Genomic DNA, 27,590 nt, shown 5'->3' with positions numbered 1-27,590 from the left:
GAACCAAACAGTTTACTGTCACTGCACTGAGTGTACAATATCATATTTAATGCTTAAGGAACAGATTAAAAGATATGAACTAATTTCTGTCCACAAGAATTATTCTAAAGGTAATTAGAAATGAATTGCTGTTGGTAAGGTACAGTTGATAACATGCTTGTAATCTTGACTCCAGGTCAGAAGGAAATAGCAAGAACAGAATATTTTTCTCTTTTTTGGGGGATGTCATGGAGAGGTCAGCACAGAAACAGACCCTTCGGTCCAACTCATCCTTCCAACCAGATATCCTAACCTAATCCTAGTCCCATTTGCCATCACCCAGCCCTTCCTATTCATATACCCATCCAGATGCCTGGTAATTATACCAGCTTCCATCACTTCCTCTGGCAGCTCATTTCACACATGTGAAAAAGTTGCATCTTAGGTCCCTTATAAATCTTTCCCCTCACAGCTTGAACCTTTAGTTTTGGATTCCCCTACTTTGAGGAAAAGTCCTTGGCTGTTCACCATATCCATGCCCTTCATGTTTTTATAAATCTCTATCAGGTCAGCCATCAGCCTCCAACATTCCAGGGAAAATAGCCCTAGCCTATTCAGCCTCACCCTGTCAGTGAAACTGACAAGAAATCTCACTGACAAGGGGGAATCATCATCGTAATCTTTTCTAAGGATATAGCTAGCCTGAGACTAAATGGTTTATGGTAGGAAATTATTTCCTTTGATAATGAATAACATATGGGTACAAACCCAGAGATTGCTGTTTCTGGTACTCCATAGTTGAATGTCAAACTTGCTTACGTGATATTCCTTTTTTAATTCAGTGTTGGTGTTAATTGCATTGACCTGTGAATATTCCCAACTAGACATTTAAAGTATAACAACAACTTTTCAAAACACACATTTGCCTATTTGCAGTGGGTGGAATGAAAGTTATTATTACATGATGTAACCAAATATGATTCTGAAACCATTACTGAACTATTTAAAACAGCATTATCAGATAAATATTAAAAATGAATGTAGGTGATGAAAAAACTAACATTTTGTGCTAACTGTAATACAATTTTGAATTAAAAACAGTTTTGAGTATTTTTATATCACAGATTGCAGTGTTTACTATTTAAGTTGTTCTGTAAGATCATTACTTTCAGGCACTATTCAAGCAAAATGACAGCAACACACACAGCCCTCTTGCTACTCTAATTTTCAAAGTTCTTCACAAACATTCCCCTCCCCTAAGCCCACACCCCTCCCCATCTCTGTAACCTCCCCTAACCCACACCCCTCCCTATCTCTGTAACCTCCCCTAACCCACACCCCTCCCTATCTCTGTAACCTCCCCTAACCCACACCCCTCCCTATTTCTGTAACCTCCCCTAACCCACACACCTCCCTATTTCTGTAACCTCCCCTAACCCCACAACCTTCCCCATCTCTGTAACTTCCCCTAACCCCACAACCCTCCCTATCTCTGTAACCTCCCCTAACCCACACACTTCCCTATCTCTGTAACCTCCCCTAAACCCACAACCCTCCCTATCGCTTTAACCTCCACTAACCCACAGCCCTCCCTATCTCTGTAGCCTCCCCTAACCCACACCCCTCCCTATCTCGGTAACCTCCCCTAACCCACACCCCTCCCTATCTCTGTAACCTCCCCTAACCCCACACCCCTCCCTAACTCTGTAACCTCCCCAACCCACACGCTTCCCTATCTCTGTAAACTCCCCTAATCCCACACCCCTCCCTATCTCAGTAGCCTCCCCTAATCCCACACCCCTCCCTATCTCTGTAACCTCCCCTAACCCACACCCCTCCCTATCTCTGTAACCTCCCCTAACCCACACCCCTCCCTATCTCTGTAACCTCCCTTAAGCCCACAACCCTCCCTATCTCGGTAACCTCCCCTAACCCACACCCCTCCCTATATCAGTAACCTCCCCTAACTCCACAACCCTCCCTATCTCTGTAACTTCCCCTAACCCCACAACCCTCCCTATCTCAGTAACCTCCCCTAATCCCACACCCCTCCCTATCTCTGTAACCTCCCCTAACCCACACCCCTCCCTATCTCTGTAACCTCCCCGAAGCCCACAACCCTCCCTATCTCTGTAACCTCCCTTAAGCCCACAACCCTCCCTATCTCTGTAACCTCCCCTAACCCACAACCCTCCCTATCTCTGTAACCTCCCTTAAGCCCACAACCCTCCCTATCTCGGTAACCTCCCCTAACCCACACCCTTCCCTATATCAGTAACCTCCCCTAACTCCACAACCCTCCCTATCTCTGTAACCTCCCCTAACCCACACACTTCCCTATCTCTGTAACCTCCCCTAAGCCCACAACCCTCCCTATCTCTGTAACCTCCCCTAACCCACACCCCTCCCTACCTCTGTAATCTCCCCTAATTGCACAACCCTCCCTATCTCTGTAACCTCCCCTAACTGCACAACACTCCCTATCTCTGTAACCGCCCCTTAACCACACCCCTCCCTAACTCTGTAACCTCCCCTAACCCCACACCCCTCCATATCTCTGTCACCTCCCCTAATCGCACAGCCCTCTCTATCTCTGTAACCTCCCCTAACCTACACCCCTCCCTATCTCTGTAACCACCCCTAACCCCACAACCCTCCTTATCTCTGTAACCTCCCCTAACCCTACAATACTCCCTATCTATGTAACCTCCGCTAACCCCACACATCTCCCTATCTCAGTAACCTCCCCTAACCCCACACCTCTCCCTATCTCGGTAACCTCCCCTAACCCCACACCCCTCCCTATCTCTGTAACCTCCCCATCTCTGTAACCTCCCCTAACCCCACACCTCTCCCTATCTCGGTAACCTCCCCTAACCACACACCCCTCCCTATCTCTGTAACCTCCCCATCTCTGTAACCTCCCCTAACCCCACACCTCTCCCTATCTCGGTAACCTCCCCTAACCGCACAACACTCCCTATCTCTGTAACCGCCCCTTACCCACACCCCTCCCTAACTCTGTAATCTCCCCTAGCCACACACCCCTCCCTATCTGTGTAACCTCCCCTAACCCCACACCTCTCCATATCTCTGTCACCTCCCATAATCGCACAGCCCTCTCTATCTCTGTACCCTCCCCTAACCCACACCCCTCCCTATCTCTGTAACCACCCCTAACCCCACACCCCTCCCTATCTCTGTTACCTCCCCTAACCCTACAATTCTCCCTATCTATGTAACTTCCGCTAACCCCACACCGCTCCCTCTCTCGGTGACCTCCCTAACCCCACACCCCTCCCTATCTCTGTAACCTCCCCTAACCCCACACCTCTCCCTATCTCGGTAACCTCCCCTAATCCCACACTCCTCCCTATCTCTGTAACCTCCCCTAACCTTCCAACCCTCCCTATCGCTGTAACCTCCACTAACCCACACCCCTCCCTATCTCTGTAGCCTCCCCTAACCCACACCCCTCCCTATCTCTGTAACCTCCCCTAACCCACACCCCTCCCTATCTCTGTAACCTCCCCTAACCCCACAACCCTCCCTATCTCTGTAACCTCCCCTAACCCACACCCCTCCCTGTCTCTGTAACCTCCCCTAACCCACACCCCTCCCTATCTCTGTAAACTCCCCTAATCCCACAACCCTCCCTATCTCGGTAACCTCCCCTAACCCACACCCCTCCCTATCTCTGTAACCTCCCCTAACCCCACACCCCTCCCTAACTCTGTAACCTCCCCAACCCACACGCTTCCCTATCTCTGTAAACTCCCCTAATCCCACACCCCTCCCTATCTCAGTAGCCTCCCCTAATCCCACACCCCTCCCTATCTCTGTAACCTCCCCTAACCCACACCCCTCCCTATCTCTGTAACCTCCCTTAAGCCCACAACCTTCCCTATCTCGGTAACCTCCCCTAACCCACACCCCTCCCTATATCAGTAACCTCCCCTAACTCCACAACCCTCCCTATCTCTGTAACTTCCCCTAACCCCACAACCCTCCCTATCTCAGTAACCTCCCCTAATCCCACACCCCTCCCTATCTCTGTAACCTCCCCTAACCCACACCCCTCCCTATCTCTGTAACCTCCCCGAAGCCCACAACACTCCCTATCTCTGTAACCGCCCCTTAACCACACCCCTCCCTAACTCTGTAACCTCCCCTAACCCCACACCCCTCCATATCTCTGTCACCTCCCCTAATCGCACAGCCCTCTCTATCTCTGTAACCTCCCCTAACCTACACCCCTCCCTATCTCTGTAACCACCCCTAACCCCACAACCCTCCTTATCTCTGTAACCTCCCCTAACCCTACAATCCTCCCTATCTATGTAACCTCCGCTAACCCCACACACCTCCCTATCTCGGTAACCTCCCCTAACCCCACACCTCTCCCTATCTCGGTAACCTCCCCTAACCCCACACCCCTCCCTATCTCTGTAACCTCCCCATCTCTATAACCTCCCCTAACCCCACACCCCTCCCTATCTCTGTAACCTCCCCATCTCTGTAACCTCCCCTAACCCCACACCTCTCCCTATCTCGGTAACCTCCCCTAACCGCACAACACTCCCTATCTCTGTAACCGCCCCTTACCCACACCCCTCCCTAACTCTGAAACCTCCCCTAGCCACACACCCCTCCCTATCTGTGTAACCTCCCCTAACCCCACACCTCTCCATATCTCTGTCACCTCCCATAATCGCACAGCCCTCTCTATCTCTGTAACCTCCCCTAACCCACACCCCTCCCTATCTCTGTAACCACCCCTAACCCCACACCCCTCCCTATCTCTGTTACCTCCCCTAACCCTACAATTCTCCCTATCTATGTAACTTCCGCTAACCCCACACCCCTCCCTCTCTCGGTGACCTCCCTAACCCCACACCCCTCCCTATCTCTGTAACCTCCCCTAACCCCACACCTCTCCCTATCTCGGTAACCTCCCCTAATCCCACACTCCTCCCTATCTCTGTAACCTCCCCTAACCTTCCAACCCTCTGTATCTCTTAACCTGCGCTAACCCCACTCCCCTCTCTATCTGTGTAACCTCCCCTAACCCCACACCCCTCTCTAACTTTGTAACCTCCCCTAACCCCACAGTCTTCCTGATCTCTTAACCTCCCCTAACCCCACACCCCTCCCTATCTCTGTAACATCACCTAACTCCACACCCCTCCTTATCTCGGTAATCTCCCCTAACCCCACAGCCCTCTCTATCTCTGTAACCTCCCCTAACCCCACACCCCTCCCTATCTTGGTAACCTCCCCTAACCCCACAGCCCTCCCGATCTCTTAACCTCCCCTAACCCCACAGCCCTCTCTATCTCTGTAACCTCGCCTAACCCCACACCCCTCCCTATCTCGGTAACCTCCCCTAACCACACACCCCTCCCTATCTCTGTAACCTTCCTTAACCCCACACCTCTCCCTATGTCTGTAACCTCCCCAACCCACACCCCTCACTATCTCTGTTACCTCCCCTAACTCCACACCCCTCCCTATGTCTGTAACCTCCCCTAACCCCACACCCCTCCCTTTTTCTGTAGCCTCCCCAACCCCACAGCCCTCTCTATCCCTGTAACCTCTCCTAACCGACACCCCTCCCTATCTCTGTCACCTCCCTTAACCCTACACCATTCCCCTATCTCTGTAATCTCCCCAACCCCACACCCCTCCCTAACTCTGTCACCTCCCCTAACCCCAAAACCCTCCCGATATCTGTAGCCTTCCCTAACTCCACACCCCTCCCTATCTCTGTCACCTCCCCTAATGACACACTCCTCCCTATCTCTGTCACCTCCCCTAATGACACACTCCTCCCTATTTCTTTCACCTCCCCTAATGACACACCCCTCCCTATCTCTGTCACCTCCCCAACCACACACGTCTCCCTATCTCTGTCACCTCCCCTAATCCCACACCCCTCCCTATCTCTGTAACCTTCCCTAACCCCACACCCCTCTCTATTTCTGTAACCTTCCCTAACTCCACAACCCTCCCTATCTCGGTAACCTCCCCTAACCCTACATTATTCCTATCTCTGTAACCTCCCCTATCCCCACACCCCTCCCTATCTCTGTAACCTTCCCTAACCCCACACCCCTTCGTATCTCTGTCACCTCCCCTAATGACACACCCCTCCCTATCTCTGTCACCTAACCCCACACCCCTCCCTATCTCTGTCACCTCCCCTAACGACACTCCCTCCCTATCTCTGTCACCTCCCCAACCACACACGCCTCCCTATCTCTGTCACCTCCCCTAGCCCCACACCCCTCTCTATCTCTGTAACCTCCCCTAACCCCACACCCCTCTCTATCTCTGTAACCTCCCCTAACCACACACCCCTCCCTATCTCTGTAACCTCCCCTAACCCCACACCCCTCTCTATCTCTGTAACCTCTCCTAACCCCACACCCCTCCCTATCTCTGTAACCTCCCCTAACCCCACAACCGTCTCTAAGAGAAAGTGAAGACTGCAGATGCTGGAGATCAGAGCTGAAAAATGTGTTGCTGGAAAAGCGCAGCAGGTCAGGCAACATCCAAGGAGCAGGGGAATTGACGTTTCGGGCATAAGCCCTTCTTCAGGAACCCTCTCTAAGAGACGAGTTACATTCCCACCATGAAAGTGCTAATGATTGACCATCTCAAACAAATGGAAATCTAACCATCTGCGATTGACTTTCAATGACAGCGTCATTTATGAATCCTGCACTATGAACTTCCTGGGGCTACTATTGGTGTCTGGGCATTGGACACTCTGACCAGTTTATGTATTAAAATCGCTTTACCCAAGTGTACTTACCAGTGAGGCAGACAAAGGGACATAAAATTTCATTTGCAATTCATCTTGATTTTATGAACAAGATATTCCTTATTTATAAAAAACCTTGCGAGCATTTCCCAAATTCTCACAATATTTAATTTCTATCTAGCTCTGTCCATCTGAGAAAGGATATTACCCTCAGTGACCTTGAACTGGGTTATTGGATACTCATTCCTCTCTGACATTAGAGCTGGCTCTCGTCTATAAACCTGGGGCTCACAGTTTGGGGCATATCTTCTCCTGGGTCTTCTTGAGTTGCTACACAGTCTTCTGCCAGGGGTCTTCCTGCAAATCTATACTGAGGGATGGCTGCCATGTGTGTTTTTAATACCCCTCACCCCGGACATACCGGAATGTTCTTTAGCCTTTGACCAATAGAGTCATGAGCTGGGTTCAAAACATCCAATGGGATTACACCAACACCCCTCATCGTTGCTCTGCCAGGGAGGTGTATAGTGCATGTTCTCAGACAGTCAAGGTGCCACAAAGTCTGATCAATACTTCTCCAATACACAATCCTCGGGCTGGTTGTAAGTGGTTGTCCTTGAACCTTTGTGACCTTTTTGACCTGGGTTTCACTGTTGCCTGCAGCCAATAGCTGCTGTTAAATTTAGCTTGGCCAATTTTCTGTCAGGCCAAATTTTGAATGTCCAATTTTGGGTCTCGGTCACTTAACCACACCATCAATCCGAAGCTGAACTGGACCAGCTATATAAATAGTATGGCTCTTTGAACAAATCAAAGGCTCAGAATTCATGGAGATCAGAGTTGAGAGTGTGGCACTGGAAAAGCACAGCAGATCAGGCAGCATCCGAGGATCAGGAAAATCGACGTTTCGGGCTCAAGCCCTTCATCAGGAATGCCCCGGCCCGAAACTTTGATTTTCCTGCTCCTCGGATGCTGCCTGACCTGCTGTGCTTTTCCAGCAACACGCTCCTAATTATGGAGATTGCCACCCAATCTGATGACATCACTCAACCTTGAAAAGGAAAAGGCTTGAGATCCTTATCGGGACAGAAATATCATCAGTATCTCCTGACAATCTGATGTCTAACTAGCTAATATAATTTATATCTATGACCATTATGCAATAGACTATATCTTGTTAAGGTGCATCCTTAGGTAGAATATAGAATGGAAGCTTCAAAGGTTCTGGTGGAACAGTGGTAGTGTTCCTACAACTACCTTCTGTGAGCCAGAAGGCCTGGGCTCAAGTCCCACCTGCTCCAGAGGTGCGTCTCTGAGCAGGATGATTAGAAAGTATCTAGAAAGGAGGATCGATGGTTGCAATTGACCCCAACCATTAGCTGGTCTTGTTTGGTTCCACACATACACAGGGCAGCACAGTGGCTCAGTGGTCAGTACTGCTGCCTCACAGTGCCTAGCGACTCGGGTTCAATTTCAGCCTCAGGTGACTGTCTGTGTGGAGTTTGTATATCCTCGTGTCTGCGTGTATTTCCTTCAGTATCCTCCTACAGGTGAAAGGTGTGCAGGTTAGGTAGATTGGCCATGCTAAACTTCCCCATAATGTCCAGCGATGTGTAGGGAAGGTTGGACTTGCCATGCTAAATTGCCCTTAGTGTCCAGAATTAGCCATGGGAAATACAGGGACCCAATCCTGAGGCCATCAATAAATAAGAATCAGAAATTGTCGCGGTTATCAAAAGATATTGTCACTCAAACCTGTATCTTTCATTTGACTTATACCTTTCTGGATATGTTTCACTTCATGGAATGAAGACTCACCTGCAAATCATCCAAATCCAATCAAATTTTGGGAATAAACAATGAAGCCAGAAAGGAATACACAAGTGAACTATATTCCAAGTAGTTACATTGACGTATGGGAAAGGTGTTGTTAAACTTGAAAGGGTGTCAAAAAGATTTACAAGGATGTTGCCAGGGTTGGAAGTTTTGAGCTACAGGGAGAGGCTGATGCGAGCCGATGTGTGGTTGCCTTGGTAACCCCATGAACGGTATAGATAAGGAAATCATCCAATGACTGAAGAATGAAAAAAAATCAGAGCTCATGGAATTTAAGGTGATTTGCAAAAGAACCAAAGACAATGGGTTGGAGGATTTGAGCTATAGGGAGAGACTGAATAGGCTGGGGCTGTTTTCTCTGACACTGAGGGATGCCCTTATACAGGTTTATAAAATCATGAGGGGAATGGATAGGGTAAATAGGCAAGGTCTTTTTCCAGGGTAGGGAAGTCCAAAACTAGAGGGCATAGGTTTAGGGTGAGAGGGGAAAGATTTAAAAGGGACCTAAGGGGCAACTTTTTTATGCAGAGGGTGGTGTGTGTATGGGAGGAACTGCCAAAAGAAGTGATGGAGGCTGGTACAATTACAACATTTAAAATGCATCTGGATGGGTATATGAATAGGAAGGGTTTAGAGGGATATGGGCCAGGTGCTGGCAAATGGGATTAGATTAGGTTGTGATATTTGGTCAGCATGGACAAGTTGGATCGAAGGGTCTGTTTCCGTCCTGTACATCTCTAAGACTCTATGACAGAGCAGCAAAGAGAGAAAAATGTACTTATAACAGCTGAACTGGGTTATTCTCTCTCCTTGGAGAAAGTGAGGACTGCAGATGGTGGAGATCAGAGCTTAAAAATGTGTTGCTGGAAAAGCGCAGCAGGTCAGGCAGCATCAAAGGAGCAGGAGAATCGACGTTTCGGGCATAAGCCCTTCTGCAGGAAAGAGGAGGGTGTGCCAAACAGGCTAAGATAAAAGGTAGGGAGGAGGGATTTGATTCTCTCTCCTTGTTTTTCTCTCAGAGTCTGCAAAAGGACTGAAAGGCAATAAAGCAAATTGCTGAAGCATTCCTGCACTGAAAGCTCAAAGGTATCTGCAACATTTGGAACTGCTGAGAATCAAAGACATCAGTTAGACAACCAGGCTCTCAGGTTCCAATCAAATACCTCAAAGGACTGAAAGAACTTTTAATTTTCTTTTATCTTCCTTTTCTTACTAGACATTATCCTCATTTTAAAATTTATTTTTGCATTTGAGTGTATAATTTTGCATCCTATTACTTTTCTCATGATTATTAAGCAATAACATTCCTCTTTCTTTCACCAAAGAAAACGTTGTAATAGGCTCCTTAATTTTGAGTGAGTATGACGTTTAAGTCTGGTAATAGCCGCATACTAATAAGAATAAAATAAGGAATAAAATTTCTGTTGTGCCTGTGTCAGAAGCAAAGGAACCAATTCGTCCCTCCTCACCTATTCATAACAGAAGGGAAATCAATCACTTAAAATATAATTTAGGCAGGAAAATTTATTAAAGCTGCAACATTAAAAACATGACTGAAAAAAACTCAGAATCCCTACGGTTTGGAATCAGGTTATTCAGCCCATCGGGTCCACAGCGTCCCTCCGAAGAGGATTTTAGCCTGTAACCCTGCATTTCCCATGGCTCACCCACCCATCCCTGGACGCTATGGGGCAATTTGGCACGGCCGATCCACCTAATCTGCACATCTTTGACTGTGGGAGGAAACCGGAGCACCCGGAGGAAAGGATGTGCAACGTCCACGCAGCTAACGTGAAATCAAACCTGGGTCCCCTGGCGCTGTGAGGCAGCAATGCTAACCACTGAGCCACCGTGCTGCCCACTTAATGGGTGCGGTCCACTGTGTAAGACGATGAACATTGTATTTTCACCCATGAAATTTTCACAGTGGCAATTTTGCCTGTGAAATATGAAAAGCGTTATTTTGGCTGCAAATAGAAATTAGCCATCATTCTGGCTACAAAGCATCAAGTCAAAACAAAGGGTAATAGATGCTTGGAGCTCTTTTCCACAAATGACAGTGGATGCCGGATCAGTTTTTAATTTCAAATTTGAGATCAATACATTTCTGTTTAGCTCAAGGGATTAAGTGATGTAGGTCAAAGACAGGTATATGGAGATAGGTCACAGATCAACCATTCAATGGTGGGGCAGGCACCAAGGGCTGAATGGCCTTCTCTTGTTCCCCAGTTCCTAAAAGATAAGCAGGACTCCAGTAAGCAGAGTTACAATTTTATTATCTTATGAAATTTAAAGCATTATCAGAAAGAATAATGCAGAATTGACAGAGTACGTAATTGAAAGAAAATGAAATAATGCAGCCCCTCCCACCCCCCCAGCATTAAACCTATCAGATCAAAAACCAAAAAGAACGACAGATACTGTAAAGCAGAAACAGAAACAGAAACCCTTCCTCAGAACAGGAGGAAGGGTCACTCCACCTGAAACATAGATTTCTCTCCACAGATGCTGCCAGAACCTTTGCCTTATACAAAATATTACCTTATGTGCACCCTGGGCCGATCTGCCATCTACAGTGCTCAGGTCAAGAATGTGATAGAATACTTCCACCTTTCCTGGATGAAGGTATTCCATCTGTAGCCAAGGAATTTGGCACCGTCTGAGACAAAGCAGCCTACTTTATTGGCTCCCGAGCCACCACCTTCAACAGTCAGTCCCTACACCACTGACACATGGTGATAGCAGGGTGTACTGTAACAGGACCCTTCAACAGCACCTTTCAAACCACAACCTGAAAGGCCAAAGGTCAGTAGATACACGGGAACACCACTGCCTGCAAGTTGCTCTCCAAGCCACTCACCATTCTGATTTGGAAATATATTACTGTTCTTTCATTATTGCTGGATTAAAATCTTGGTACTCCCTCCCTGACAGCATTGTGGACAAATCTCCATCTCAGGAACTGGAGCAGTTGAAGAACACAGCTCTTCTAAAGAGCAATTAGGGTGGTGGAATAACTTAGCCATGAAATCGTTTTAAAAATAACCTCCCATTCCCCCTTTAACCTCCTCTAGCCTCACTACCTTTCTGATTTCTGAACTCTTCCAAATTTGTCCATTCACTCATTTCTAATCTTAATTGTTCCGTCCATTAGCGGCCTAGCCTGCAAATATCTCAGCAGGAGGTTTCGGAGTTCCTTTTCCTCACCTTTCTGCTTTCTCTAACTTTCCTCTCCTTGCTTGCAATCTGCTTTATTTGAGCAAGCTTTGGATATGCGTTCTGATATTAATTTTTACAGCAAACACTGCGCCTGAGGACACTTAACTGCATGAATAGTGCTAATGCAAATTGTTATTGTTATTGTTATTATTATTGAATCTCTTCTTCATGTCCAGGCAGAAATTGCTGCTGATGTTTTATTTGGACTTAACGATAGGCAAATAGATTCAAGGCAATATTACAATGCCTTATTAAACACCAATAAAGCTTGTTTCAAAGGGATTTTAATGATTAGATTAGATTAGATTAGATTCCCTACAGTATGGAAACAGGCCCTTTAGCCCAACAAGTCCACACCGACCCTCCGAAGAGTAATCTACCCAGACCCATTCCCCTACCCTATATTTACCCCTGACTAATGCACCTAAAGCTATGGGCAATTTATCATAGCCAATTCACCTGACCCTAATGATGCCCTGGGATTAAAATGATCTTGGTCTTTATATCTGCAATAGCAAATGCCATCCGTTCACATATCTAGACTGGCATTAAAATCTGGACCACAGTTTACTGACTTCATCTTAATGAAGCTCACAGGATCCCTATGGTGTGGCCATTCGGCCCACTGAGTCCACACCAACCCTCTGAAGAACATCCCACCCAATCCCTACCCTGCAATTGCATGCCTAATCCACCTAGCCTGCACATCCCTGGACACAATGGGCAATTTAACGTGGCCAAACTACCCTAACTCTGTGGGAGGAAGCCAGAGCACTTGGAGGAAACTTAAGCAGACACTGGGGGAATGTGCAAATTCCACACAGACTATCATCCAAGGCCAATTGAACCCAGTTCCCTGTTGCTGTGAGGCAGCAATGCTAACCACTGAGCCACCATCTCCCCCACTCCCCCAATGCTTTGCTCTGTGATTCTGCAGTGCTAATGGTAAAGGGTACTTTGAGACATCAGAGTTAAGGGCGCGGACCATTGGTTTACTGAGCAATTGCACCTTCTCACTCTGAAAGAGGTACACTCCTTACCCACTTAAAGCCCAAGGTTTGGGGAGTGGAATGTAGGGATGGGGGGAAGCTCTCAAGGGGAGTGTCAAGGGAATAAAATCAAAGGTTTGCACATTTATTGTTTCATGGATAATTGACACTTTGAGCAGGAGGAACACACCATGCCAGCAATTGCAAGAAAGATATTTGCCAGAAGTTTTTAGGGGCTACTGGATATACCAATTTAGACCTGTAAAAGCTAAACAGATCATGCACATAACTCCAGTAGTGTCATGACTGCATAATTATGGACCGGTAATACTTAGAAAAACAACGCAAGAGGTTGCGACATTTCTTAAATGAAAAGTTAATTTGACTGCAACTAGACAAAAGAAGCTGAAAAGTAACTATTTCAATTCATCTGTTTATACAGGTTCTACATAGATTACAGAGAAAAACGCGAGGAAATATAACAAGTCTAGTCCAGAAATTAAAAAAAATGTCCCTCACAACTCATTGCGAGAATCTAGTTACACATTGAGCTGTTTGAAAGTTAAGAACCACAGGCAGAAGGTGAGCTGTGTCTCAAAAGCAAGTTCCTTATATGAAGCCTGACTTAGGTCCTTGCATAGATCCCCTGGTAACAGTAGAACTCTTATTGTGCCAGCTATTAATGCCTGAAAAAGGCAAGCTGTCTAGACAAAGAGAGATTCCATATTAAACCATCTAGAAGAAAGACTTCTCTCAACAGAGGGGATGAGAAAGAGAGAGGCATCTTGTAACAGCTGGAGGTTTGTTGTATTGTAACACTGCAGGGCCAGAGCCAGCACTCCCAGAATCTGCCGTCCTGTTGAGCCTACATGTAAATGAACATATCGAACATTCAACTGCAGAAACCATCACAACTGCTGAATCTGACTTCAAGTGTTAACCTTTCTGCTTTAGCAATAGGGAACACAAGCAATGGGCCCCAATGGCAATTCATAAAAAACGTTTGGGACTTACTTCTTTTGAAGTATTTGTTTAGTCTGATTTGCACTTATTTTAAGCTTGCCTCAGTTTCTTGTTAATAACTATATCACTTTATTCCTACGGAGTCATCGGTAACAACTTGTAATAAACTAATATTTAACCATTTTAAACCAAAAGTTTAACTGCTAGTTTACTTGAACTTGGATCGTAAGTATTAAAAAGGAATTTGTGGGATTCCTTGTGGGATGTGTCTCTGGCTTTTTCAGTATTTACAGCGTATCCCTAGTTGCCTAAATTCACTCACTGAGCTCCCTTGAGGTCCACTTGCGATGGTGGGTTGTGGTGCATTTTTCAGCGGAGACCTTAAAGGGGCGTTACCTTCCTAATTAGCAAAATTAGCTGACACATAGACTGTCTTGGGTCACTTTACCCTTTACTTGTGAATGGGCAGGTGCTTAAGATCATATCCCAGAAACTCTGTATGCACGACCCAGTGCTGGGTCCGGATAAATTGTCCCCTAGGTTCTTCTAACTTTTTGCCATATCTCATCCTTGAGTTGGAGCTTGTCATTCTGTTTCAGATTCTTGGTAATCCTTGTGTATTTTGAGGTTTAACACCAAAATTGAACATGATCGTTTACATGAATGATAGACTGCTTGGAAAGCCCTGCAGAGACTTGTACTTCATTCTTCAAGCTGCATATCCCAGTGTTCCACTGGGTTTTAAAAATTGCTTTGGCACAAATCACAGACATCGACAGTAATAAAACGACATCACAGCCAATTCGTAAATTATGGCTTTTCACACTCATGGAATTAATGCAATATGGTATTGCTACACTGTGGGTTATGTACTCAACATTCAGTGCCCAGAATGTGATCATTGCAGTTTGTTAACACTTAAGCATTCCTTTATTCCAGAAACAATTTGGAAAGACTTATCAGTAGCTTGCATCTGCAATATTCCTGACCCTTTGACATTTCTGACAGAATGAACTATCAGCAGAGGGCTACAGGCTTTAGTTGCATGTCAATTTGTAGGAACTGAAATTGTACGTACCTGAAAGAACAGTGAAGACAGCAGCAAATGCATTCAGTTTGAGGCCGTCTATCACGTTACTTGAGTGAAAGAGCTCGAGACACATCAGGCTGAAACCAACAACTAAAAGCACGATATATAAAACTTCAGAGATGACCGACAACCAAAGAACACCTGCAACACAGGAGACACAGACTTGAGAAATCACATGGGGAGACTGGAAGAGCACATCTGAAACAGTCTGAGCACTTACTGTGCATGATATGAAGGGAAGGAACCCTGTCTCAACTGTCTAATGATAATTTAGCTGCAAGATACGAAGCTGCATTAAAATATGTGCAATCACAAGATGCATTAAGAATGGAAAATGGTTCAAATAGACAAAAAAACATGACATTTTACCAAAGTCTGAAAATCTGCCGATTAAAATTTAGAAGCTAAAATTATATTTTCACTCCAATGACCTTTAAACAATTCATTAAAATTATAATTAATCAACTTTAATAGATTAATGATGTTTTAATCCAAGTGACATAATTGATTCTTATAATTTAAAGCTCACCGAAGCATTAATCAAATTGACTCCAGTTCTACTTTCCCAGTTAGGGTTCTATAATAGCCACAGTGCTTGCTCGTTAACTAAACAAAGTACTCAAGGAAACATAGATCAGATTTCATGTTAAAATCAATTGAATTCATTTTTTAAATTTTGCTTTGAGGTTAAAAGTGCAAAGGCTCCAAAACAGCAATACAGCACCTTCTGCTAATAGACATTTAGGAAGTTGATTCCCAACTAGTGACAGGCAAGAATATTGACCCCACTCAATGTATTGGAGTCAGTTGCTTCACTCAGTGCTGGGTGCTACAAAGCTGTAGTCAAACACCTCAGGTGAACGCAAAAGTTAGAACAGTTGCCAATTGTCAACTGAGAAGCTGAGCAACAGGCAAAAGGCATTAGAGGAAATGCAGCAGAAAGTAGAACATGAAGAAGGGATAAGAGCTGAACATGAGCACCCGCTGTGCTCAATACCAATAAACTCAAAACATGCTTCCCCATTCACAAACTGTCACACAGTCCACAACAGAACTCTCCTTTCTGCTTCTTCATTGGAATTGTTATTTATCAATTAATCTTCCACAGTTTCTCTAATTCTTCATTTCATTATTCAAAATGAGAAGATTACAAATGCCACCAATGTTCGGTGGCTGGATGCAGTTTGATGTCACATTACGTGTTTGGATTGGGCAGACTGGTTAGGGAGAAGGCAAAAGCTAGGACTGTCTTCAGTCTGAGACTTCAAAGGAATGCTTTCTTTTATACATAAATATTTCTGTACAAGATAATCATAGATATACTAGGCACTGACCTATAGTTACATTAGATAAGGACATCTTCATGTGCTCATGTCCATGTTGAAATCTGGTCTGGGAAATAACTCCAAACTGTTCTAACAGTACTCACCTTGTGCTATTTATACTCAGTGATGTGCAGCTCTTTAACATCATCACAAGGCTGCCTCAGGATCCTTACACAGCACCCTTACCCCATGTTTTGTCCCTTGTCATAAACATTGACGAATAATTCTATGCATTCTCAAAAGAGTTACTTTGATCCATTCTTTTTATAACATTTACTGGACTTTTATTTTCCTTATGCTTCCTACCCTTGCCTGAGTTTTGGACATGATCTACGATCAGATATGGAAACACTTGATGTAAAGTTGTTGATCTTGTTTGTTCTCTGCTAGTTTCCATTAGATCAGAGACTGAATTGATCTGACTGAAGGAATTTGGGGTGATGTAGTTTCAGGAGGGAATGACAATTGTGAAGTGGTTATAGATCTTGCACCCCATTACTGGTGTTGGATATAATTAATCGTTTGCTAGGAAGGAATGACATAGTCCTTTCCTGCATTGCTGTTCTTCATGTGAAGCATGTTCCCTTGCTGTATTGATGATGTATGTTCCCAGGACATGAACGTATGCATTGAGTTGGGAACAATTAGATTTGCTATCTTCCTCAGACTGTTGCGAGGTGGCCCGTTTTGTTATAATAAGTCCATTGTTGGTGGAATGCCAGATAGTTTTAACATGAAGCTTTAGAATCACCCCTGAAGATAGTGTAACATTATTTTGCGCAGGACTTTGTGTTGATGCTCTCATGTTTGGTATGTTATTCATATGCAAGATCTGTTTCCTCTGGTCAGACAGCTCATTGTAGTTTAAGTAGTCGATGACAGGAAGGATGTTGCAAAACTTGAAAGGGTTCAGAAAAGATTTACAAGGATGTTGCCAGGGTTTGAGCTATAGGGAGAGGCTAAATAGGCTGGGGCTGTTTTCCTTGGCATGTCAGACACTGAGGGGTGATCTTACAGGCATGGTAGATTCATTTACAATGCGTCTGGACAGATGTATGAGTAGGTGGGGAGCAGATGAATACAGATGCTTAGGAATTGACCGACAGGTTTAGACAGTACATTTGAATCGGCTCAGGCTTGGAGGTCTGAAGGGCCTGTTCCTGGGCTGTACATTTTCTTTGTGCTTTGCTCTTTTTACAGATGTTTATAAAATCATGTGGGGCATGGATAGAGTGAACAGACACGGTCTTTTCCCTGGGGTGGGGGAGTTCAAAACTACAGGGCACAGATTTAAAGTGAAAGGAGAAAGATTTAAAAGGGACCTAAGGGGCAACGTTCTCATGCAGACGGTGGTGCATGTATGGAATGAGCTGCCCGAGGAAGTGATAGAGGCTGGTACAATTATAACATTTAAAAGACATTTGGATGGATACATGATTAGGAAGGGATTTGGACCAAATGCTGGCAAGTGGGACTAGATTAATTTAGGATATCTGGGCGGTGTGGACGAGTTGGACCGAAGGGTGTGTTTTTGTGCTGTACATCTCTATGACTCTATGACTCGAGTCAATGTATTCTGTGGAATGTTGTGCATTCATTGGAACCTTTTCTGTATAATATTTTTGATTAATTTTCTAGACTCTGTAATTTAGAGTATTTGTTCTAGAGTGGAATCCACTTTTGATTGAAATAATTCAGTGATTGATTATCTAAGAGGCCAATGACATTTCTGCCTCAAATGAACTGTTGTTGTAATAGTTGCATGGCTCAGATAGTATGCACGGTGATGATGCTTTAAGAAGTCATTTTGTCTGGCTGTTTTTGAAGAGAACTTGTAAGACAAAAGTGCAGCGCTGGTTGGTAAGACCACTTGAGTAAACAGCTTGTGACACCTCGGCATTTTTTTTACAGTCTGAATGGGTGTGGTCAGCTGTCACCGATCAGGATTTCTGGGTTTTAGCTTTAAGCAGAAGCTGTTGGAGTATCACTAGAGTTGGGAGCTTCAGTGAATGTCTCCTGACTGCTACTCTTTCTGAATTTTCTCTTGTTTTTTTTTTCTTCCTGGATTGAGAACTGCATGTGAGAATTTGTGTCTAAATTTTCCTTTTTACCAAGGGGTGTGTTTGTGGGATGTTCCTGTATTAGAACAGTTAATTAGTAAAGTTACTGTATCTATTATTTTGTTAGGTTTTACAGTAAAGTAATTCAAAATTCCTCTTGCTTTGGTTGTATTTTAATTACAGCGTTTAAATAAATTTTGTTTTGTTTAATGTCAAGTTGTTTGTCAAGTCGCATTGCATGTGGAGTAGGCACTTCACATTTGACTTTAAAACTAAAAAAAAGCTAGGGTCTCAGCTACATTCATAAAGTATTTTGAGGGGGTCTAGTCTGGTCCATAACAGTACAGATTATTAATGATGATACTGACAGGCTCTTTTGAAATTTGATAACTGCTACTGAAGCATAATCTCATCAGTGTCTCCTTTGCTCTAGATGTGGAATATTAGGTTGTCAAATGTAAATCTTTTCATATTAATCTGTTGTCTGTGTAACATATGACCTAATGTTCTTCTGCTGCAGTAGGAAGTGTGCAAACCTGTTCAGCATTTGATTTAGTTTTCAAAACTGAAGTTTTCTAAGATCTTAGGAATTGTGCATTTCATGTTGTGAATTTGTTGATCTCTCAAATTGATTTGATGTCTTGAATTTGTTCCGATAAAAAAAACTTTCATCAGTGAATTTTGTTGCAATGGCTGATTGTTGATAGACTCATGAGGTTTGTTGACTATTTTCTTAATTTGGAGAAATATTGCTGAATTCTGACCTCCTTGTACTATACACATATTGTTACCTTGTTATGCATGCGGCTGAGTAAGGTTGTTGAACCCTTTCAGTGGCAAAGATTGTTGCTGTAGTTTAAACTGCTTTTTTCAAAGTAAAGTTCATTTCTTTCTTTACCAATATGTTGTCTATGTAGAAATGAATCAAGATATTACTTTGCCAAAATTGTTAAACAAGTTCCCAAGAACCTACGGGTATAAATTTCCCAAAGAGGCTTTACTCAATAAGATGCAATGATTTTTGATGGTAACAAAGGTAAAATTATTGGCAACATTGTTTTCTTCTGCATTTGAGGCATACTTGTGTCAAAATTCAACATCACTTGATCCAATTAGCTTTTATTCTTTTCCCAATTTTTCCTATTTTGATTAATAAAATTGGTAAAACTGCTTCGTAGATGGAATTCATCATTCAAACTGTTGAAACAATAAAGATTTCATTAACTTCCCTTGTTAGGTTTTGATATTTCAAAGCACAATTAGAATCTGTATTCTTTAATTTCTTTCTGAATAAATTTTCTTTAAGCCATTACCCAAAGAATTAATTTACTTGCCGATAACTTTCTCATCAAGTAAATCGTTCAGAAATGTGTTCACTCGTTGGAAGTCATAACTGTGTCTTTTAGCTTTGACTTTTGGGTTTGTTCCTTTCCTTGGAGGATTGAATCTGGTGGATGGGTCCAGTAATTGGCTTCTTTTTGCCATCACTTGATTCATATTTGCTCCTTTGCTGCTTCATGGGCTTTTACAGCGTTTTTTTAGATGTTTGCTTCAGCTATTACTGAGTATGAAAGGTTTTTTTTTGAGAATTACAATAGTTTCCTTGGAGGAGCTCTCTCTTTAAAAATGTTTCCTCCACTGTAGCTGTTCATCTCTGTGGTGTTTTTCTGGCTTTTGGCTTGTTTTAATACTATACTGACAATTTCTTGTAAAAAACGTCTTTTAAATCCTTTATTTCTCAAAACTATCTGAGATTTTCACCACTTCCAGAATTTCCTAGGAAGTGTATTGCTGTTACCTTGTATTATGTGGTTTGATGCCGTGCTATGAATTTGAGTTCAATACTGATCAACGAGAAGGCAAAGTCAAAATCATATTTAGGTTCAGGCTTTTCAAAGTAAAACTCTTAATTATACATGAGCACTATTCACTGCTATACAAAGTGATCATAGATATACCAACTTCTGATCACATAGGTACATTAGGTAAAGGCCAGTCAATCAGTGCGGTGGCTTAGTGGGTAGCACTGCTGCCTCACAGCACCTAGGGTCCAGGATCATTCCTAGCCGAGAGTAACTGGTTGTGTGGAGTTTGCATGCTTTCCCTGTGTAGTATGCTTTCCTCCCACAGTCCAAAGGTTGTGCAGGTTAGGTGGATTGGCCATGGAAAATGAAGAGTTATTGGGGGGATGTTCTTTGGAGGATCAATGTGGGCAGAATGGCCTGCTTCCACACTGTAGGGGTCCAATAATTTTTCATCTGTTCATCTTATGTGGTGTTCCACACTGTCCTAATACTACACACACTGCTTTATTTATACTGAGTGAAGTGCAACTCTGAGACATCATTGCAAGGTTGCTCCAGAGTTCTGCTTCCCACATAGAACATTCGCAATCCCTATAGGATTCACTACAACAACTCTCTAAGACTTCCCCAACAACATCCCCCAACCTGTGACCTCTAAAAGACCAGAAAGTACTAAAAAATGGAAACAACAATTTTAGGAGTTTCCCACCAATTCATCACTTGAACATATACCACCACTTCTTCACTATTTCTGGGACAAAATCCCAGAATACTCTACTGAACATCACTTTCCTTACATGGGCTACAACTATTTGAGATTAAAAACCTCACGTCAACTGAAGAAATGGCATCCTTGCAAGCAGTCACCATGTTCTGAGGGAATCAATGGAAGAGGATTTTTGTTTGATGTTAGAAAATCAAGCTGCATGTTTTGAAGGCGACTACGAAAATCAATTTCAACAAGATTAAAAGAAGTGAGCAAAGGTTTCTCAATACAAGCACATTTTATCTAAAATTGCTTGATCTTCCCAGAAAGAAAAAATGTAGAAAATGCATTTCAAGTACATCAATTTGAAGCTCATGGAGGCATACAAATATTGATGCCTTAGGATTGATACCATATATTTTAATGTTTGCATTGTATTTGTAAGGTGACCCAAGAAGCAAATCAAGGATCAGTGCAGGAATGGGATGAACTGATTTTTTAAAATAATCTATGGATTTTGATCAATTTATAATCTACCATTTTATGAATTTTATGCAGAGAGGGGATTGCTGTCTTTGAACATAGAATACAGAATGTCATAACGCAATACAGGCCCTTTGGCCCTCGATTTTGCACCACCCTGTGAAATTAATCTGATGCCCATCTAAACTTCACAGTACCATTATTATCTATATGTATGTCCAATGCCCATTTAAATGCCCTTAATATTTACGACTGTTATAGGCAGGCCGTTCCATGCTCCTACTACTCCCTGAATAAAGAAACTACCCCTGATATCTGTCCTAAATCTATCATCCCTTAATTTAAAGCTATGTACCTCATGTTAGCCTTCACCATCCAAGGAAAAAGGTTCTCACTGTCCACCCTATCTAACGCCCTGATTATCTTTACACCTTGATTAAGTCACCTCTCAATCTTCCCTCCAACAAAAATAGCCTCAGTTTCCTCAACCTTACATCGTAAGACATTCCTTCCACACTAGGCAACATGCTCGTAAATCTCTGCTGAACCCCTTCCAAAGCTTCCCCATCCTTCCTGTAATACTGTTACTGGAACTGCACACAATATTCCAGGTGCAGCCTTACCAGTGTCTTGTACAGCTGAAGCATGACTTCGTGGCTCTGAAACTCAATCTCCCTTCCAATAAACACCAACACACCATATGGCTTCTTAACAACCCTATCAACCTGGCTGGCAACTTTCAGGGATTTATGCACCTGGACACCGAGATCTCTGTGTTCATCTACACTGCCAAGAATTTTATCATTAGCCCAGTACTTTGCATTCCTGTTATTTCTTCCAAAGTGAACTACCTCACACTTTTCCGCATTAAACTCCATTTGTCACTTCTCAGCCCAACTCTGCATCTTCTCTATGTCCCTCTGTAATCCATACCATCCTTCGTCACTATCCACAACTCTGTCTATCTTAGTGTCATCGTAAATTTACTAATCCATCCTTCTATGCCCACATCTGGATCATTTATAAAAATGACAAACAGCAGTGGCCCCAACCTTGTGGCACACCACTGGTAACTGAACTCCAGGATGAACATTTCCCATCAACCACCACTCTCTTTCTTTTTTGAGCTAGCCAATTTCTGATCCAATTCACTAAGTCACCTTCAATCCTGAAACTCCGTATTTTTTGCAATAGCCTACTGTGTGGAATCTTATCAAACACCTTACTGAAAATCTATATACATCACATTACTGCTTTACCTTTACCACATGTTTTGTTACCTTGTCAAAGAACTCAATAAGGCTAGTTAGGCACAGCCTACCCTTTACAAAACTGTGTTGACTATCCCTAATCAAAGTATTCCTTCCCAGATGATTATAAATCCTATCTCTTATAACCTTTTCCAACACCTTACCTACAACCGAAGTAAAGCTGGCCTATAATTACCAGGGTTGTTCCAACTCGCTAGCCTCCAGTCTTCTGGTACTACTCCTGTTGACAATGATGACACAAAGATCAAAGCCAAAGGTTCTGCGATCTCCTCCCTGGCTTCCCAGAGAGTCTGAGAATAAATCCTATCTGGCCCAGGGGTTTTACCTATTTTCAGATCTTCCAAAGTTACTAAAACCTCCTCGTTGTCAACAGCAATCCCATTTAATCTAGTAGCCTAGATCTCTATATTCTCACTGACATTGTCCTTTTCCAATGTGAATAATGGCGAAAAGTATTCATTAAGCATTTTTCCTATGATCTCAGATTCCACACACAACTTCCCATTACTATCTTTGATTGGCCTTAGTCTTACTCTAGTCATTCTTTTATTTCTGATATACATATAGAAAGCCTCAGGGTTTTCCTTGATTATATCCGCCAACAACATCTCATGTCCCTTTCTGGCTCTTCTTAGCTCTCCCTTTAGATCAGTTCTGGCTAACTTATAACTCTCAAAGCCTCCTAACTGAGCCCTCATTCCTCATCCTCACATAAGCCTTTTTCTTTCTGTTGACAAGAGCTTCAACTTCTTTAGTAAACCATGGCTCCCTCTCTCGATAACTACCTCCCTGCCTGATAGGTATATATTTATCAAGGACCCGCAGGCGCTGTTCTTTGAATAAGCTCCACATTTCAAGTGTGTCCATCCCCTGAAGTTTCCTTCCCCATCCTATGCATCCTAAATCTGGCCTAATCACGTCCTAATTGCCTTTCTCCCAGTTATACCTCTTTCCCTGCATTATATACTTATCCCTGCCCATTGCTGATGTAAAAATAACTGAATTATGGTCACTATTGCCAAAGTGCTCACCTACCTCCAAATCTAATACCTGGCCAGTACCAAATCCAAAATGGCATTGCCCCTTGTTGGCCTGCTAACATACTATGTCAGAAAACCCTCCTGTACATATTGAATAAAAACTGACCCATTTAAACTACTTGAACTATAGCATTCCCAGTCAATATTGGGGAAGTTAAAGTCCCCCATAACAACTACCCTGTTACTCTACCTCCTATTGAGAATCATCTTTGCTATTCTTTCCTATACATCCCTGGAACAATTCAGAGGTCGATAGAAAACTCCAAACAGGGTGACCTCTCCTTTCCTGTTTCTAATCTCAGCCCAAACTACCTCAGTGGATGAGTCCTCAAACGTTCTCTCAGCTGCTGTAATACTACTCTCAATTAACAATGCCATACACCTTCTCTTTTGCCACCTTCTCTGTTCTTACTGAAACATCAGAATACCGGAATTGGCAACAACCGTTCCTGTCCCTCCTCCAACCATGTCTCTGAAATGGCCACAACATCGAAATCCCTGGTCCCAACTCATGCTGTAAGTTCACCCACCTTATTCCGGATGCTCCTGGCTTTGAAGTACATGCATCTCAAACCAACGTCCTGATTGCCGGTGACCTCTCACAACCTTTTAAACCTATCCTTGACCTCACTACCCTCAACCTCCTGTACACTGGAACTACAATTCAAGTTCCCATCCCCTGCAGCATTAGTTTAAACCCCCCCTCCCTGAAGAGCATTAACAAATTACCCCCCGGGATATTGGTACCCCTCTGGTTCAGGTGAAGAGCATCCTGTTTGTAGAGGTCCCACCTTCCCCAGAAAGACCTCCAATTATCCAAAGACCTCCAAAACCTTCCCTCCTGCACCATCCCTGCACCAACATGTTCAGCTCTGCTCTCTCCCCATTCCTCACTTCACTAGCACGTGGCACACATAACAAACCAGAGATAACAACTCAGTTTGTTCTAGCTTTAAGCTTCCATCCTAGCTGCCTAAATTTCTCTCTTAGTTCCCAACTTTCTCCTATCTATGTCGTTAGTGCCTATGTGGACCATGACTTGGGGCATCTCCCCCTCCCCCACAAGGATCCAAAAAAATGATCAAAGACATCATGTAACCCGGCACCTCGGAAGCAACACACCAACCGTGAGTCTCTCTTGTTTCCACAAAGCCTCCTAACTGTCCCCCTAACTATGGAGTCCCCAAATGACTAAAGCTCTACTCCTCTTCCCCCTTCCCCTCTGAACAACAGGGACAGACTCTGTGCCAGAGACCTGTGCCCCATTACTTACCCTGGTAAGTCAGCCCTCCCAACAGTATCCAAAATGGTGTACTTGTTGTTGAAGGGAACCACCACAGGAGATCCCTGCACTGCCTGCCAGTTCCCTTTCCCACCCCTGACGGTAACTCATCTACCTTCTTCACATGGCTGTGGAGTAACTACCTCCCTGTAACTCCTCTCAATAACCACCTCCGCCTCCCGAATGATCCAAAGTTCATTCAGCTCCTGCTCCAGTTTCCTAACATGGTTCTTGAGGAGCTGGTGTTGGGTGCACGTCCCACAGCAGGGACACTAATGGTGTCCTTTACCTCCCACATACTGCAGGAGAGGCATTCAACTGAAAGGATCAATTAAAATGCAAGTCCTACCATGCAGAAAGAGGCCATTCAGCATATTGCATGGGCACCTGCCTCCCACTCAGATCCAGTTCCCCCATCTTATTACCATGGCTAATCCACCTAGCCTGCACACTTTGGACAATTTAGCATGGCCAATTCACCTAACCTGGACATCTTTGGACCGTGGGTGGAAACCAAAGTACACCTGCACAGAGACAAGGAGAACATGCAAACTGCACACAGACAGTCACCCAAAGGTGGAATCACTCCTGTGTCCCTGGCGCTGTGGGGCAGCAGTGCTAACCACTAAGCCACCATAGTGAGTACATACTGTACTGCCAAAATGTTCAGTTTGACATCTGCACACAACACAACATCATTGTTACCTGCTGTGACATACTTTAAATCCTTTTTGTTGAAATCTGGAATTTATAAATAGACGCGCAAAGTCAAATAACAGCAGGTTATCAAAGACATCCAATTTCAATCATTCAGTGATACGTGTCAACTTTACACAAGTTTTCTTTTTCTGCTGGATCACAGCCATCTCTGACTGGGTTTTGATTTGCTTCGATTCTCATTGTTTCTCTTCGAGATGAAGGAGTGAATTATTCAAATATGAACTGTTCCTGGCCAACTTGGTAATTTAAGTAAGCTGCTTAACCACGTTGACCTAAAATTTCTCTCTTTTTCATTTCAAGTTGTAATTCCTTTCTGAGCTTTGCAGCAGTCAGCTGCAAGGACATTATATTCTTCCAGCTTTCGTCATAGCTCAGCTTATTGCATCAGAATTATTGACAGGTTCATGCTAAATGAGAGCATTATTGACTGCCATCTAAAAGAACATTAGATTCTTTTGAAATATGATGGAATTATGCAACCTGACAGATTCCACATGAGGAAGGATATAATCAAACAAGCCCTAATGCTTCCTTTATCCTGTAGTACCATCCTCTGACCATGTTAGTGCAGTGAGCTGTTTGCTTTCAGACCAGCATATTAGATTGATCTCTCAGCCCGAAACGTGGCTTTATTAAGACTTCTATTTCCTGTACAACAAAGCAGAAAGCTCTGGATACCTATTGGCCACCCCCCCTCTCCCGGCCTCCAAGTTGCCAAAGGTCATTTGAGTTTTGGCCATTGTCAAGTGATCTTGCAACTGGGAAATGACTGGGCTGGGGGAGCGACTCTGAGAGTGGGCACCTGGGTGATGGAGACAACCAGGAGAGAGAGGATCAGGAAAAAGGGGTATGGGCAGAGGGAAGCAACTGGGACAATAAGAGGGGGATAGCAAAAGCAGGTAAGAATGTAAGAAACAGGAGCAGGACTAGGCCATCTGGTATGCTGAGCCTGCTCCACTGTTCAATAAGATCATGGCTGATGTTTCATGGACTCAGCTCCACTTACCTGCCTGTTTACCATAACCCTTAATTCCTGTAATGTTCAAAAATATATCCATCTTTGCTTTAAAAACACTCTATGTGGAAGCCTCAACTGCTTCACTGGGCAGGGAATTCCACTGATTCATAACCCTTTGGGTGAAGAAGTTCCTCTTCAACTCAGCCCTAAATCTGCTTCCCCTTATTTTGAGGTTTTGCCCCCCAGTTCTGGTTTCAGTGGAAACAACCTCCCTGCTTCGATCTTATCTATTCCCTTCATCATTTTATATGTTCTTATGGAATTCCCCCCTCAGTCTTCTAAATTCCAATGAGTATAGTCCCAGTCTATTCGGTCTCTCCTCATAAGCCAAGCCTCTCAACTCCGGAATCAACCTAGTGAACCCACTCTGCACCCCCTCCAGTGTCAGTACATCCATTCTCAAGTAAGGTGATCAAAGCCAAGAGAGGAGTTTGGGTAGTAACTGCAGTGGTTTGAGGGGATAAAGTAAGTGCACAGTAGGCCCTTAGATACACTTTCCAGCTCCATATTATAAACGAATATAGGGCTTTGGAACAGGAGTAGGCCATTTTACCCATTACACACCTGCTCAGCTGTTTAAGAGTCCTTTATAAATTGCATCCTCGAGCTGGAAGTTCCCTCATAAGCAGAAGTGTACGTCCACCTCATTAATACTCTTAGGTATCTTGAACGATTTTTTAGGGTCATCCCTCATTTACTCAATCTCTAATAGAATAGGCTCAACCTGAATACCCTTTGCTGTATAAGTGATTCTTCTATGAACCTATTCAGATAGAATTAAGGAGAATCCAAAGGGGTTTTACAAATATATTAAGGACAAAAGGGTAACTAGGGAGAGAATAGGGCCCCTCAAAGATCAGCAAGGCAGCTTTTGTGTGGAGCCACAGAAAATGGGGGAGATACTAAATGAATGTTTTGCATCAGTATTTACTGTGGAAAAGGATATGGAAGATATAGACTGTAGGGAAATAGATGGTGACATCTTGCAAAATGTCCAGATTACAGAGGAGGAAGTGCTGGATGTCTTGAAACGGATAA

The 27,590-nt window shown here is 43.7% G+C and overlaps 1 protein-coding gene across 2 annotated transcripts in view; it reads right to left on the bottom strand.

Annotated features, from left to right (window-relative positions):
• The window catches only part of gsg1l (gsg1-like), a 285,918-nt gene that overhangs the window by 70,091 nt on the left and 188,237 nt on the right, over positions 1–27,590 (bottom strand). For both annotated transcript variants that reach the window (XM_087997996.1, XM_087997995.1), the window contains one exon: positions 14,831–14,983. In XM_087997996.1, coding sequence (XP_087854122.1) covers positions 14,831–14,983 — 153 coding nt within the window. The remainder of the gene's footprint in view (positions 1–14,830; positions 14,984–27,590) is intronic.

Source organism: Chiloscyllium plagiosum, unplaced genomic scaffold (genome assembly GCF_037043375.1).
Source record: "Chiloscyllium plagiosum isolate Xiang-an unplaced genomic scaffold, Cpla_swu_hap1 HiC_scaffold_20, whole genome shotgun sequence".
Lineage (NCBI taxonomy): Eukaryota > Metazoa > Chordata > Chondrichthyes > Orectolobiformes > Hemiscylliidae > Chiloscyllium > Chiloscyllium plagiosum.
The sequence above is the reverse complement of the archived record's forward strand: the minus strand, read 5'-3'. Positions and strand labels throughout refer to the sequence as shown.